At 36.4% G+C, this 16,191-nt stretch overlaps 2 protein-coding genes across 5 annotated transcripts in view; one reads left to right on the forward strand and one right to left on the reverse strand.

Annotated features, from left to right (window-relative positions):
- The window catches only part of LOC122839613 (disintegrin and metalloproteinase domain-containing protein 23), a 28,367-nt gene extending 23,621 nt beyond the window's left edge, over positions 1 to 4,746 (reverse strand). For 2 of the 4 annotated variants that reach the window (XM_044131360.1, XM_044131361.1), the window contains exons 1-3: positions 4,354 to 4,746; positions 3,606 to 3,823; positions 3,426 to 3,502 (exon numbers count right to left, since the gene is read on the reverse strand). In XM_044131360.1, the coding sequence (XP_043987295.1) occupies positions 3,426 to 3,502; positions 3,606 to 3,823; positions 4,354 to 4,429 (371 nt within the window). In that variant the 5' untranslated portion in view covers positions 4,430 to 4,746. The remainder of the gene's footprint in view (positions 1 to 3,425; positions 3,503 to 3,605; positions 3,824 to 4,353) is intronic. The other 2 variants (XM_044131357.1, XM_044131362.1) reach the window with 1 other exon arrangement.
- A 5,100-nt stretch (positions 4,747 to 9,846) lies between these two features.
- Positions 9,847 to 15,505, forward strand: cmklr2 (chemerin chemokine-like receptor 2). Its single transcript, XM_044131781.1, has 2 exons — positions 9,847 to 10,413; positions 12,807 to 15,505. The coding sequence occupies exon 2, from the start codon at positions 12,842 to 12,844 to the stop codon at positions 13,919 to 13,921; it is 1,080 nt and encodes a 359-aa protein (XP_043987716.1). The 5' UTR covers positions 9,847 to 10,413; positions 12,807 to 12,841; the 3' UTR covers positions 13,922 to 15,505.
- The last annotated feature ends 686 nt before the right edge of the window (positions 15,506 to 16,191 follow it).

Below are 16,191 nucleotides of genomic sequence, written 5' to 3' on the forward strand. Positions count from 1 at the left end.
GCTAGAAAACTCTATTGTGTGTTCTTAAAAAAAAATTAAGAAACCAAAAAGTCCATAATCTTTTTGTTAAATTTGCTTCCATTTTATTTTAGTTCAACATTTCCTAGAAAATGTGTTACCAAGCAGACCTAGCTATTTCCTTTCTAACATCTTTGCTGTTTCAATTATATTTTGCATGTCATTTGTAGATTAGATAGTAGCATTAATGTGGCTGCGTTTTTAACTCCAGCACCGACAGCAATATAGACTTTCTGCACTCTTATGCGACTCTTAAATGCCATTTCAGCAAAGTCTGAACAGCTAAAAACATTTTGAATAATTAAAGACTTTTTTATGTTTCACCTAATGTGTCTTCCATAAAAGAGGTCACAGTGGTTCTGCTGGGTCATTCTACCTCTGCATTGGCCCTGCACGGTAAAACATTTTAGCCACATTTAGTTATGTCAGCTAACATCAACCCTTTCAGTCAAAGAAACAATGCAGATTTTGATTTTGAACTTTCTTGGACTCAAGTTATATCAATGAACATTAAACAAACACTGAATACTCATTTTGTTGGAAGAATTTTTTTTTATTTGAATTTAAAATGTAAAATGCTTCCTGTAATATTTTTTTTCGTAGATTTTCAATTGCTTTTGTCATGTTGCTTTGTCAAAATGTATTGTATCGGTCTCTGTTGAATTGTCTTGACGTCCACAACATTAAAGTATAATTTAACTGTATGTCTTAACATGCAAAATGCTTGAACAAGTTATTAAAACGTCAAACATTTTTCTATACATTTCTATTAGATTTTTTTTCCAATTGTGTCCTGAACTGGTAAATTACTGCGGAGTTTCTCCAAAAAAGATAAATGTACGAAGCATTAGGTCAACCAGTTTCTGGAGTAGCTCAAATGTACATCTCATGATATGCCAGTTCATATCCAAACACGATATGAACTGGCAAATTGTTTTCTGTATAGCCAGAAAACAACACAATGTTACATTTCTGATAATGAAAGGACACGGACAAGGTCAACAATCAGAGAGAAGAAGAGGAAGAGGAGCGAGGAGACAAAACAAAAGAAAAGGCAGCAGCGGCCAAGGACATCCACCAGTTTCCATCGCTCCAACATCATCAGGATATGATTTGCGACCCACAACAGGAGGCTGATGGAGTTCCTCTCGTCATTCCTTAACTCCATTGAGGATTTTTTTAAGCATGGATATGAAAATTAAGGGAAGACTACACTGTTATTCCTCAATCACTGCATGTAAATTTTCTATTGTTTCTTTTCCTATTTCTATTTCTATTTTTGCATTTTTTTTTGCTTTGTTTTCTGTGGAGCTGTGTTTTTCTTTCTGCATCACAATGACGCAGTCTTTCAACAAATTACAGAAAAATCCTAAATGTGAATTTAGCCATTGGTCTCTCTCAATCATAGTTTTCACTACTGGTCATCTAAACTTTGGCCATAGTTTACAGTAGAACATCCCTTAAGAGTCACTGCTATATTGACAAAATGACTAATCAATTTGACTGTGTCATCCAAACACGATAAAACATGGACTTGTCATTCTGAGGCACAGACATGTTTACTGACACAGATATTTAATTTTGAGAGATGAACTAAGAATTTTGAGAAGGAAATTGAAATGCGCCAAAGCTACTGTAATAAAATGTAGCTATTTTGTTCATGCAAATTGTATCAAGATTATACATTTTGTAAATATAAAGCAAGTAGTCCTTTTAACTAGATCATGTGAATTAAACTATGGTAATATACAGTGCAGACCAAAAGTTAGGACACACCTTCTCTTTGAATTAAATTAGAAAGTGTGTCCAAACTTTTGGTCTGTACTGTATATGTGTGTACTTGTTTAGCATGGTGAAGAGTATCTATGTGAGATAATTACTTGGCTTATATTACAGTGCTAAGCTAAAACAAGTCATAATTCAAGATTAATGAGCTATCAACTGACTTAGAAAAACAGTGTTTAGACAACTTGTCTCTTAGGTTAAATCAACTAAATGAACTTTAGTTTCTGAGTTAAAACAAAACAATTTCCCTCTTGACTTTATTTGCTTTTTCAAGGCAGCATGTGAACTTTATTTTCATATTAAAACACCTTCAAATGTTTTACAGTATGAGGTGGGGCACAAACAAAACTGACTTCCAAGTTCTGAAAACAATTCCAGATCAAAAACTGGCAGAGGTTTATGAAAGTTACTTTTGAAACCTTTAAATTGTCTTTACATTTGCACTGAGTGATTACACAGTAAAAGGAGGTAGCAACACCAGTGATCATTTTTTGTAAGACACATACTGAGAACACAACATGTAGCGGGTTTCCTATCAAGCCCTCTGGCATTTAAGTAAAAAGCCAAAACATCATAAAGGTTTAGGTGAAAAGTGCAACACTGATACTGTCTTACTTTTCCACTGGCTATTTACTCTAACTTTCATGTTTCATTCTTCAAACATGTTTCACTTGGGAAGATTATTGGTGGTGGACTGCCTTCCTCTACTTCCACTTCCCATATCACTGGCTTCTGTGTAAATAAACAACAATAATAATAATAATAGTGTTAGAGTAAACTACTAGGATATTTTTGCTGTTGGACTTGTTTAAAGACTAACACAAGGTGTTGGCCTGCCTCATAATGGCCCTTAGTTCAGGTTCCAGGACCAACAAATTGGGACTTAAGCTAAATGAAGAAACCAAGAAGATTATTTATGGCAGTTAATTTAGTAATTTATGATAACAAACTAAAAATATTTTCTATCCATGGAAGATATTTGCAACATTATCAGGTCTGAAGCCACTATACTTTCACAATAAATTACTGTTTACTTAGCTGCTCTCTAATTTAAACAACTTCCATGTTACTTTGCTAAGATTACATTTTTGGAGATGGCAAAGTGTTTTGACAAGCTGATCATGAGTTGACTGGGATAATTTTCTAACAACTATGGGACCCTGATCAGAGTAAATAATAAATGTCCATGCAATTGCTCAAGAGTATGGGTACAAAATGGTTTGTTCAGTTCTGAAACTGAAGCAGGAAGGAATGAAATTGCCACTATATATGGGTCATATAGATAGGGAAATTTTATTGCTTTCATCCTATCCCAGAATCTCAAATAAATTGCTGCATTCTGATAGGTTGAAGGAGGAACTTGGCCAGTGCCCCATTAATGCCAGAACCACCCCTCTGTGCAGGCGTGAAATTTGGGTTCAATTTGGCAATGGGCCCAGTCGACCTGGAGCTGTTGAGGCATCCTTTGATTACAGGTAAGGGAACAATTACTGATAATAACTTCAAAGAAGTCCACTCAAAAAGACTGAGCTATTATTGTTAGAAGTGAGATCACTCCTACCAATAATCACAGCTTATTGTAGAGAGATAAAAAATGAATAAAAGAAGTGGCATGTGCTTACTTGTTCAACGTTAGATCCAGAACAAATTTGGAACCGAATGCCTCTAACTGGAAACTGGCCTGGGCGAGGTGGACTGTCTGTAGATGACACAAAAATATTCCGAAACTGATTATGCACTTTTCTGTTATTCTCGGGATCTCATTGGTTTTTCAACACAAGCCCATCTCAGAGGGAGCTTACCTGGTCAGCCACGGCCTGGTTCTTGGCATGGGTGTTGAGGTCATGGTGGGTGCTCTCTGAGTCCTCATTCAGGTAGTAGATCAGCCGTGAGGGGTAGGTGATGGCCTGCTCTGCTGCATGGTGTGTTGTGTTGTCTGTGGCAGGTGCTGCAGTCGCCTGTTGCTTCAGCAGTGCTGACACTGCGTCCCTCTCAACCTTGTCCTCTACTCCTTGGGAAGCTGGATTTTAGCAGAAATAACACGTCTGACTTATCTAAAGCACAAAGCTGCCATTCTCTGAGAAAAGCATGACATTGTTCGTGGAATAGCTCGGCTCCATCACATTTTCAGTTAAATCTGGTGATTTCAAAAAAGAAACGGAATTGCTTCATGGTTGACTGCTTTTAATGGGCTTGTAACCAAATGAAAAGGTTTATTCAAAACGAGTCTCAAATTGATTTCCTGTGACTGTTATTTCTTATGTGGGAAACAAATTTAAGAAAGCTGGACGCTTTTTAGTGTCGGAACAAAAGATGCTGTTCTCATGCTGCTTTTCATGCACCATCACGTTGGAGACGCCGCATATTAAACAGAATAATTCCCTGTGATTTGTCTTAGGGAGATGAACGAGCACGGCGCACAATTAGGCGCAATTTTCTCTAAACATTTAAAATATACATACATCTTTTCCAAGGAGTTGAGTGTCAAAAATAAATTATTAAAATATCTATCTTCTTTTTAAAACAACAACGAGCTGTTGCAATACGCACCGGATGAAGCCAGGGATGGATGGAGCCAAGGCGAGAGGACGCAGACGAGCGAAGTGGCGAGAAATATCAAATGCATGATTCATATTTGATTGCTGAAATAACCCAATATCATCATCACAACGACGCTGTTAATCGCTGGGGGCCCATCATCGTGGCACGGGAGGGGACAGGCCGTGTGGAGGGGGGTCTTTCTTCATAGATCCATCCAGGAGACACCGGGCTCTGCTGCTGCAGTAGTGGCTGAGGAGGATGAACAGGGAGAGGAGGGGGAAGAAGCGGAGGAGGGAGCTGAAAGAAGGCGGTGGCCAGGCAGATACACACTGTAGGTTGATATACTGGAAGACAAGCAGCAGCAGACTCCTCCTCAGCGTGGTCAGTGATGCCCTTCACACTGACAGGCAGACACAAACAAACAGGGGTATGGAGTGACGGCAACATAAAATTTAAACCCCTTTAAAAAAAGGAGAAAAAAAGCGAGAGAAAGAGAGAGAGCGACAGAGAGAGAGACGTTGCATACATGGGGAAGCTAAAATTAATTAGATTTTTTTTTTTTTTTTACTGAAAATTCCAATAAAGTGAATGTAAGAGAAGCATTTCTGCTATTTATTCTTTTATTTCTAGAGGTACTAAGTGACAAGGGACACAACATGTAATTCCATGAAGTACAAAAAAGTGGTGATACTAAGTAGAGGACACTCTTCAAGATAAGAAAGGATAGAGAACATGGAATCCCAGTGGCTGAGGTGGCGCTTGTATCCATGAGTCACAAAACGGCTTCACGAAAATAGCTGCGTGTTGTAATCCAGGACATAAATTACAGACGCTGAATGGTTTCGTTGCCTCAGAGAAACAATGACTCAACATGTCCATAATATTCTAGCGTCTTGTTTTTAAAGTCAGATGTTTACAGACACTGTGCTAGCCTTTAAGCGGTTTTGAAAGCTCATGTGTTGATGTTATGTAAGCTTCTGACTGGTTAGTGTTTTCACATTTGCATTAAACAAAGGTACAGCTGACATCAGGGGAAAATCAAAAGAAAATTTCCTGGGGAGATTTTCTTCCCCAGATGATCTTCACAAACAAGTCTGCCATCTGGTTATAAACAGACTTGTGATCTTCATAAGTCTGCAACTTGTTAAGACTTGACAATAGCACAGCAGCAACACCCCAATAACAACTCAAACTGGAGTTTTGATCTAACTGCAGTGAACTGATTTAGATCAAAAGGAAATAAAATTAGATTTGAGATATGTAGGAAAACTTTATGATTTTGGATCAAGTAGAAATCTCTTGAGACATAAGTGTAGCACTTCATCATCAGGTAAAGATCCATCCATCGAGGTTGGAGTGACTTTCCACCTTTAAGGTCTTGACCAAAAGGCTACAGGTCTGATTTCACAGGCTTAACACAAATATCTATTTGTGTTTTAGCACAAAACTTCAAGATTGAAGAGCTAGATCAGGATTGTGAAAGGTACAAGCTGAAAAAATTAATTCTTATCTAGGAAGCTTGGAAAGGGAGGAAGTTTAAACAAAATCCAATGCTCTGCCAAATTTCACAAGAGCTTATACTTGTGAAAGTATAAACCTATGTTTATACTTTTATGAACTTAAGTTTATACATTAAACTTATTTTTAAACTTATGTTTATACTTTCACAAGTCAAGAATGTTTAATCAGAAAACATTTAAAGGCATTTTAAAAAGATGAGAAAGCACAAAATCTGTGAAAATCCCCTAATATGAAACTGCTGAAACACAGATTTATGATAAAAATGAAAGAATATTATGTGGAAATATTGAAATTTGGCACTTGGAGACAAATGTGTCATCCAGATGGACAATGACATTGTGAACATCACCAAATTAGTTATAAAGTGGCTTAGAAACAACAGAGTTGATGCTTTTGATCTGCCTGATCTGTATTTGTACTGTAAATAATTAGTCTTAGAAAGAAAGGACACACATATTAAAGAAACAATGAAGATGTTTATTACCAGGAACACAGGAACTCACACAAAATTTAAAAGCTCCGATATTATTTATATATATTTTTTGTGTGTTTTTTTTTCACACTTTAACATTCAAACCTATTAAGTAAAATTATGTGAGAACGAATTGTGTTTAAAAGCCAATTCCTTCGTTTCTCCCAAAGATATTACAAGATGAGTCAGATATGCACTGCAAGCCAGACTAAACAGGCCACACCATCAACATGAAGGACACTAAGCAACTTTCAGCATGGTTTCCTGATGGCTGAAAGAGAGAATTGTTAATTGAAAGACAATATAGTTTAGGACTTTACTTACTAGTGTAGAAAATCAAAGATTAACTGAGTGACAAGAGCAATTAGATGGTGACTCCTTTGCACAGTTTCCTTACAGCATGTGTGTGTTATCCAGTATATTTGTCTCTGAGTATAAATACTATCTTTGGAGGAGACTGAATGAGAAAACTTACAGTAGTCAGGGATATTTTTCATTTATACCTTGGTTATTAGACACCAGAGATTCACTAAACTTCTGAGGAATGTAACATCATGTTCAAAAAATGCAACTCATACTGACTCACTGGCTTTCGGATGGAATAAAAAAAAATTAAAAATTAACAGCAAAGTCTGTCAGGAAGCTCTGAAATGTTTCAGGCTGCACCAGCATAAAAAAGGCTGGCTATTTGACACAAGCAGTAGCAATAGCTCCCTGCAAGTAAAGACCTGGTGAAATGCATTTTTTCTATTTTAAAGCTATGAAAACTGCTTAATTTCACTTTAACAGACAAGCTGGGTAAAGAGAGTGTCTATTGTAGAAACAGGAATGACACCCAGAGTGACTCTTGAGGAGCAGCAAAGATACACAGCTCAGGTGGATCAATCTACAACCACTAAAACGATATTTGCAGCCATATTCACACAAGCCATGCAACCATGGAAAGAGGACCCACTGGGAAGATGATTGGCATGAATAGAATAGAATAGAATAGAATAGAATAGAATAGGACAACAGGTTCAGATTTACAACATAAAATAGTAATATAAAATATAGCATTCTCTGATTCAGAGAGATGAGTGAGATCATTTCCATAAATGTAAAAAATTGTATCTATATTATTGCCAAAAATGCAGTGGTTATGGTCTTTACAACTTCTGGGATGAAAAATAGGATGATGCTGTTTGGATTAAGGATTAATTTAAATACAGGCTAATTTTGGATCTTTGGTAAGCTAAAATGAACTACGCTACAACTGGGGCAGAGGTTTACTTTCCAGCAGAACACCAACCCCATACAAACAGCTCACGTTCCAATGGATCAATTTAGATCAAAACCTCTTCATGTGTTAGAACGGCCTAGTCAAAAATCCATACCCTAAATCAGTGGCTGCATGGAAAGATCTGAAAATTTAGGCCTGCAGATGCTCTCCGTGCAATCTTAATTTAATCGTCATAAAAAGTTTTTTTTTTTTTTTTTTTTTATCCTTATGTCCTCTCAAAGACATAAGAAAATCTTAATGATTTGGAATCAAGTAGAAATCTCTTCAAACACAACAGGAGCACTTAAACATCAAGTAAAGAGCTATTCATCAAAACGGGAGTGACTTAAAGGGCTCCACAGAAAGACCCCAGGTCTGATTTAACAGGCTTAACACAAGGATCTAGTTGAGTTTTTGCACTAAATGTCAAGATTGAGGAAGGCTGCCAAATGTTAGGAGAACATTATTTGGCCAGATAACTGCTTGGCTGCAACATGCTAGGTAGGTTTTGTACTGATTACAAGAATGATTACCTAGGCAATAAAAAGCAAAGGTACAAACTGAAATAATGCATCTTTATCTCATAAACTTGCAAAGGCAGGGAAATTAAACAAATCCCACTTCTTTGGGTAGATGTTAACCTCAAAGAGGAAATAGTCTAATCAGGCCAAGAATGTGTAACCAGAAAACATTTTCAGGAATAAAAAAATAAAAAAATAAATCGAGTGGAAAAGCACGTAACTTGTGGGAAAGAGCCCCAGTTATCTTGGAACACTGTGGCTCTTCTGCAGAAATGTTACAAGCCATTGTTCATTTTGTGCATATCTCACTGAGAAAGCTCTTTCCCCCCCAGTTTTTTCTAGCTCCATGTAAATGCTCTATGTAGACATGCTGATGTTCAACAGAATGCAAGTACTTCATTTTTAAGCTTTCTGTGATGTTCAGTCAGGTTTACCACTAAAATCACACAGACACGCATATGATGACGTAAAAGGCCTCATCAGTGTGTGAGATCTGTTGCGTAATGTCTTTGTGGAGAAAATGACCCCTCATCACCATTATCTGTGCCTCTTTGGAAGCTAGAGTTTGGGTGTGCACCAAGGAAGGTCATTAAACAAATGCACAATGGATCTGTGAGCTGTAGAACCTTTTGTAATTCTCTAAACAAATGAATACGTAAATTCAGCCCAGTTTATAACATCTGTAGCTCTCATAAACTCATTTTGCAGACATATACACTGGTTAGCAGCTGTATTTATAACCCCCTTAACTTTTCTGACATGTTTTCACATTACAGCCATAGATGTTAATGTATGTTTATTAGGATTTCAGGTGATAGATCAAAACAAAGTGGTGCATGATTGTGAAAATTGAGAAAAACCAAATGTAGTTTTCAACTTTGTTTTTTTTTTCTTTTCTTTTCTTTTCTTTTTTACAAATAAAAATCTGGAAAGTGTGGCATGCATTTGTTTCCAGCCTTCTGAGACAATAATGAGTAGAACCTGCTGTTGTTACAGCTGCAGGTTTTCCAGAGAGTAAAGATTGAAATTTCTTGCTGTATTTTCAAGACCTGCCAAATATGATAAATTTTGGGTGTTGACTTTGACTAAGTCATTCTGTCGCATGAATATTTTTGGATCTGAACCATTCCATTGTAGCTCTGGCTTTATGTTTAGGGTTGTTCTCGATAGAGTTTCTAAATGAATCATTGATGCACACTTTGAGAAATTTTGGTAGGCCTGCCACTCCTATTCCATGTAACATACAATTTTAGGAGCTATTATTTTTTGCCCACTTCAACTTAAGTTGTAATTTGAGGAACTTAGCTTTCTAAAATAAATAGATAAATGAACAAATAAATAAATAAATAAATAAATAAATAAATAAATAAATAAATAAATAAATAAATAAATAAATAAATAAATAAATAAATAAATAAATAAATAATGCGGTTTGTGGCAGTAAATGTATAGTTTAACAAGAGGCAATTACTTTTCAAATAGAATCAGACACGTTTGGAAAGCTAGTTTTCCCCATGAATAAAATAATTAGATAACCATTGAATGTTTTCTTTGATGATCTGAAACATTTAGCATGACAACAAAAGAATAAATCCGTGAAGGAGCAATACATAGTGAGGACTTATTGATTCAAAGCGGACAAAAGAATAACGACCAACATAATTAGGCTATTCTGTCACAAACTTGTTATCCCATTAGGCATTCAGAAGGAGCAGGTTGTTAAAAAAAAAAAAAAAAAAAAAAAAAAAAAAAAGCCATCTAGCGGGGGAAACAGGCAGCGGTCAATACACAATTGACTGAGGCAATCTGCCTAAGAGACACAAAATATGCGAAAACAATAGAAACAGATGACTTTGAAAAACTCTCCTGGGTTCTTCCCCGAGTGGAAAAGGGTGCGTTCATTATTTACTCTGCAGATGTAGAGAAAAAATGTGTACGCAACCTTGCTGAATGAAAGCCGCCTTCATTCCGTGCGGCTGACCAATAACTTTTCTTCTTTGTGTGAAGTTCGCCTTTTGGTTTTTTTAATATATGTTGGACGCGTCAGTCTGGGCAGGCAGGGAGGGCTGGGAAGGAGTCGCACCCACCGCTCAGCACAATCCCCTATACACACAGCGGCCGACTTTGGTTTGGAGGGGCTCCACAGAATACTTCACATGCAGTCGGAAAGGAGTTTGTGAAACCGACAAAAACAACCCCCAGACGAGGCTCGGCTAAAGACAAAGCTCACAAGAGGAAAAGAAGACGGAGAGAGTCGCTGACAGACAGAAAAAGGGGAAATCTTCACTCTTAGGGTAAGCGATGCAAAATCCGCTTGAAATCCTAAAGAAAAGCACTCCTTTTAGTATGTCGACAGTGTTTATGTGGCTCTGACTGTCTGGTAGAGCAGCACGTTATTAAATATTAGGCTTCAGATCAGCATATATTTTACTGAAACTCATCTGAACATGCAAAGACTGCCTTGCTAATGTTGTATTTTCTTTTTTTATGGGATATTTTTCATCAAATGTGCATATCTGGCAACTTATTACAATTATTTAATGTTATTTAAAAGGCATTTATTTATTGATACTTCTATTGTTGTCACGTCTAATGTCTAATATGACCCCAAAGTCAAATTAAGGCTTTTTAAAACCTTTGTTGATTTAAAATTAAAGTCTTACACAAATTGCATTCATTAAATAAATAAATAAGTAAATAAATAATGAACAACAAGCATACTAATTTAGGAGCTTGCAAAATAGTTATATTCTCAGAGACATGTTTATAGGTGTGGTCAGACACATTATTCTGGGGTTGTCTTTCATTTCTTTAAGAGATTGTAAGAAACTCTGACTGCTCCTCTGGAAAAGATAAAGGATAAACTAAAGAAACATGAATGACATAATACTTTTTTTCTCCAAATGCAATAAGATATTCCTTCTGAATGTTTTAAGATAGCCAAAATGCTTATTTCAGCTCTAGATGGGAAAATGTTTTTATTTATTTATTTATTTTAATATGGAGCATATTTTCCTTAAATGTTTGGATCACATTGGTAACAAAGCCAAGCTCTTAGAACAAAGGTTTGCATTTTAAAATTGAAAAGACATTCACCAACTTTTCTGTGTACTATTGAAAAAAAAAAAAAAAAACATCCCCCACAGCATGATGCTTCCACTGCCATGAATCACTGTCCATCACAGATAATACTTTTCTTCAAAAATGAAATGCAGAAATATCAGCCAGACTGTTACTTGTTCAGATCTTGTGGCTTCATGTCGAGCAATGCTACTGGTCATGACTTAAAGCTGATTTAATAACTTATATAGCTGGTATCAGAGCTGCAAAAACATGTCATGTACACTTGAAATGTTTGTAGAGGAATAGAGGAAAAAGAAGTTGAGGTTTTAACTGGTTTGTTATCATACTCAAACTATGAGTATGATAACAAGTCTTAAATATTCCGGTCAGTGACTTTTTGGTTCTTCAACAGTTTTACTTTTGACAAGCAAAATGAATTACCACATCATTTGTTAAATAATTAGATAAGACTTTAGAGAAATGAGGTATTCTCAGACAGCTCTTATCAGCACTTTATCAGGGCTTCTCCAGCCTTGATGGTCATACAAATAGCTGTGTTTCAAAAAACCTTTTACCCAGATTTATTTTGTATTTTATAAGGACACCAAAGAGTAAAAACATCTGGTTATCTTCCTCCCTGATTCAGAAATATTCCATTAAGTGTGGAACAAAGTGGTGTTTCCAAGCTTCTCCTTGTTCTCCCCCACAAATAAAAGTAAAAAAAAAAAAAAAATCACATTTTTTCTCTGTGTTCCTCAACCATGTGGCATCTCACTGTCTCTCCACATTATTGAAGTAAATTGAAGTTGACAGGATGTTCTTTGACACACCCAGCACCAACTTCAGTACAGGAACTAACTGACAAGAAAAGAGGGCTGAAGAAGGGAAACCAGAGCAGTAAAAAAAAAACAGCATTCTGGGCAAATTTCTACTTCCACTTATTCAAAACTATAAGTTGCCATTTTGCAATCATCTACAAACTTTAGCCTTGCACCTTTTATTTATTTATTTTTGTTCTGATCCTTGTCTGGCTCAATTAATTTTTGTAAAATATGAATGATTATGATCCCTGATCAATCAAAAGTCTAAGTTACATTTTCTATAAAAGCAGATTATAGAAAATGACATTAACTCTTAATGCTTGAACTGTGATAACATTAGTTAACTAACTAATATATAACTGATATCATTGGGGATTTTATTCATCCTGTACAGTTTGACTTTTTAACCCTCATTCATCTCTTTGTCTTGATTCATCACACCTAGCCAGCCCTATACTTCAACTGTTAAATGGCGTCTTTTAATTTTAAATCAGTTGTTAAAATGTTATCAGTTGTGCATGATGTCCATTTTTGCAGAGAAATTACAAACCTTTCGTGAATTTACGTTTGTCTCCAAGAGAGGGATAGCGTATGAAGAAACAAACTAAAGTCTGATAAAGTGACTTATGTTGAACTACAGCAACCAAACCCACACTCTTACAAGATAACAGCTTTTGCAGCAGACGGCATCATTTTCAACCCAAAATGTCTGACTAGTACCATAGCACTTGTTAACATAAATATAAAGTCAAGTCATGGATGAATCTTGTCATTATGTTTTTTTTTTTTTTACTTTCCAACAGATCTACTCCAGCATACAGATCTTGTTCCTGAAACCATGGCCAATTCCGCTGACGATTATAGTAACTACACGTATGAATATGAGGAGTACGGTGATATGGAAGACCTCAAAGTGGATCACGGTCATAAGGAACCTATCCACATCATCTCCATAGTCATCTACATCACTTGCATCACACTTGGCCTGATTGGAAATGGAGCTGTCATTTGGGTGACTGGGTTTAAAAGCAAGAAGACTGTCAACAGTGTGTGGTTGCTCAATCTGGCTATAGCAGACTTTGTGTTTGTGCTTTTTCTGCCCTTCTACATCGACTACATTTTGAAGGACTTCCACTGGAACTTCGGTCTGGTCATGTGTAAAATTAACTCCTTTGTTTCCGTGATGAACATGTATGCTAGTGTCCTCTTTCTCACCGTGCTCAGTGTGGACAGGTATGTCTCTCTGGTATACCTGAACTGGTGTCAAAAGTATCGCACTGTAGACAGAGCCTGGCTTGTTTGTGGCTGCATTTGGCTAACAGCTGCCCTGCTGAGCTGCCATGCGCTGGTCTTTCGAGACATTTTATATGTCAGTGGTAAGGTGTTATGCTACACTAACTATCACATAACAAACCAGCACACAACAGCTGCTACAATACATACAATATTAGTGTCCGTCCGTCTCACTGTGGGCTTTCTTTTGCCGCTTAGTGCCATAAGTGTGACGGGCATACTTCTGTCAATAAAAGTGAAACAATCCCAGGGTTTGGTTCGCATTTCAGGCTTCTCAAAAACAGTTACAGCTGTTATCCTGGCTTTCTTTTTCTGTTGGGCACCTTTCCATATTTTCGGCTTGATGGAGTTGTTTGTACATCACTCACTTACAATGCACAGTATTTTGAGAGCTGGTTTCCCGCTAGCAACCAGCTTAGGCTTTTTCAACAGCTGCATCAACCCGCTACTGTACATGCTGCTTAGCAAGAAGGTGCGCCATATCCTCAAGGATGCGTGTCTGAACATAACCAAGAGTTCCCTGAGAGAACTGAGCCAGTCCATTTCCGCCACAGACATAGAGACTATGCACAGCATACATCAGGACAGCGTCCCAGACGAGCCAACAGTGTCGTCGACTCTATGAGAGATGGGTGACTAATCACTGCTGTTCTTTCCAGCCTCAGTGTTTAGATCTACCCATTTTGCTCCATTTTCCACAAAGCTACGCCTGCTTCAAATGAAAATTGCTTTGAGTGCAAAAACTCAACTGAACTGCACTTAGCATGCCATTAAGTAAATCCCTTTCCACCTTTTTATCTGCACAGAAAAGGGCCAGGTTTACAGCTGCAACTGTTTACAAGATTTGAAGAAAATGGCTGCACAATTATTCTAATTAATCGTCTATTCACCGCAAGCAACTGACTGCTTTTACTTTTGTAAAAGTATCTGTATATTGACTTTTCACCAAAGGGAAAATCTGGTTGTTGTTGATTTTTGTTGCAGAAATCTTGATCAAAGGTTTCTAACATATTTTTAAATCTTGATGCATTTCTATCTGTCTAATTATTCAGAAACCGATAACATTTATTCTACAAAGAATTACATAAAAGGCAGGTTTTTAATTGTAGTTTGTGGCGAAAGGTTATAGTGTCTAGTAAAAGTTTTTATATAAACCTTTTTTTGCATTACAACCACAGACTTCAATTTATTTTATTGGTATTTTATGTGATAGACCAAGTGTCATCAACCTAAAACCCATTTCCCCCCTTATTTCCACTGAAAACATTTTGTCTTGAACCAGAAGAACCTATCTGATCATAAATGTGGCTTGTTTCATCAGAGAAAGCAATCTTACATCTTTTTAGATTTTAGAATGAAGAAACACACTTTTACAAATTTAATGGCTTTCATTTTCTTGAATAGAAAGTTTCATAATTATGGAAATGTCAGGGGGAAAAATCTTGATTTGAGACCCAAAGAGAAATAAAAAGACTACTTTTCAAATAATTATGTTTTGAAATATCTTGCAGATTAGAACAAAGAAAATGGCTAAATTCACAATTTCTATCCCCCTATATTTATAAACTGTTTGGTTTAATGTCATGTTATTCAGAGCTAAGAAGAAGAGGAGCCTTATGTGGCTCCTCCTTGAGATTTGATTTGAATCAAATCTCAACTTGATTCAAGTTGAGATTCTATTGCAAGTTGAAAACTCCTGCAACAGACCAAACCATGTTGAAAGTGCAAACTTCTGAAACGGAAGTTGTTTCACATGCATTTATTTATTTATTGTAACGTCTTTGTTTTCATGCTCCCTGTGTGAAAGATTAGTAGAACTGTGCGTTCATGTCAATGTGCAGTGCATCTATGTGACCTGACCACCTCCTTGCACATGTTTGTTTTGTCCCCTGCAAATCCTCACCCAATTTAATCTATATCATTTATATTTCTAATCCCAATTATGTGCTATGTTGTGTAACATAAAAATATAAAAAAATACAGCGAGGTTTGTGAAAGTAATGCAAAAATTGTGTAAAAATTCAAGGTAAATCATTACTTTTGCAAAGCACTTTTATTCAGGTTTACTCTGTTAGAATTGTATTACCTCATCTATTTAGGCGTCTGCTGTATGTTTACCATTATTACACAAAGGGCTAAATAAAATAAAAAAAATATCCAAACATATTTAAAGTAAATCTTATATGTCTTAATAAACATGTTCTTCTGAGTTGTGTCGCAATTCATTTCAGTGTTTGTTTTGTTCTGACATGAAGAAGCATTGCTTGATGTTTTCAATCAGGCTGGATTATCCTGAGGGTCTAACATGTGGCTGAAAGGCATGTATGAGTGAGAAATGAAGCCAGATGTGCATTTCGTCCACATTTACTCACCGTCTCTTAAAAATGTAACTATTTCCTGTTTTTTCCCTTTGAGGTTAACCCAGTCTGGTTGCATCACTGGGGTCAGTCACTGTGTATCTGCGTGTTCTCTAGGGGGTACTGGTTTATCTCTCTGGGAAAACATTGGCAGGAAGCAGACTTTAAAAAGTTGCTTTCCTGTTTTTAACTAATACGTTTCACGGATGCAGTCGTGGAAGATATTTGAGATTAGGAAATTTACTCTATTAAATAAATTAACTAAATAAAAGTGACCTTAATGTTTACCCCCTAAAAAAGTCATTAATTCCACTATACCTCAGACAACACAAATATTCCAAAGCCATCCCTCAATTCTATATTTTGCTTTAAACCAGTGAGAGATTCTTTTAATCTTTTCATTCTGCTTCTAGGCTTTCTGGGTGAATTTTAAAGGGTTTCTTTCCTCTGATCTTTGAGTCATCCCAACCACTACCCACAGCAAGGGATGATCATCCAGCTTAATACTTTATTTTATTTATCTTAAAAGTTGGAGCTC

The sequence above is a fragment of the Gambusia affinis genome, linkage group LG11 (genome assembly GCF_019740435.1).
Source record: "Gambusia affinis linkage group LG11, SWU_Gaff_1.0, whole genome shotgun sequence".
Lineage (NCBI taxonomy): Eukaryota > Metazoa > Chordata > Actinopteri > Cyprinodontiformes > Poeciliidae > Gambusia > Gambusia affinis.

Bases quoted from the DNA above. Each gene is read 5' to 3' on its own strand.
- cmklr2 (XM_044131781.1), top strand. From the start codon at position 12,842: ATGGCCAATTCCGCTGACGATTATAGTAACTACACGTATGAATATGAG.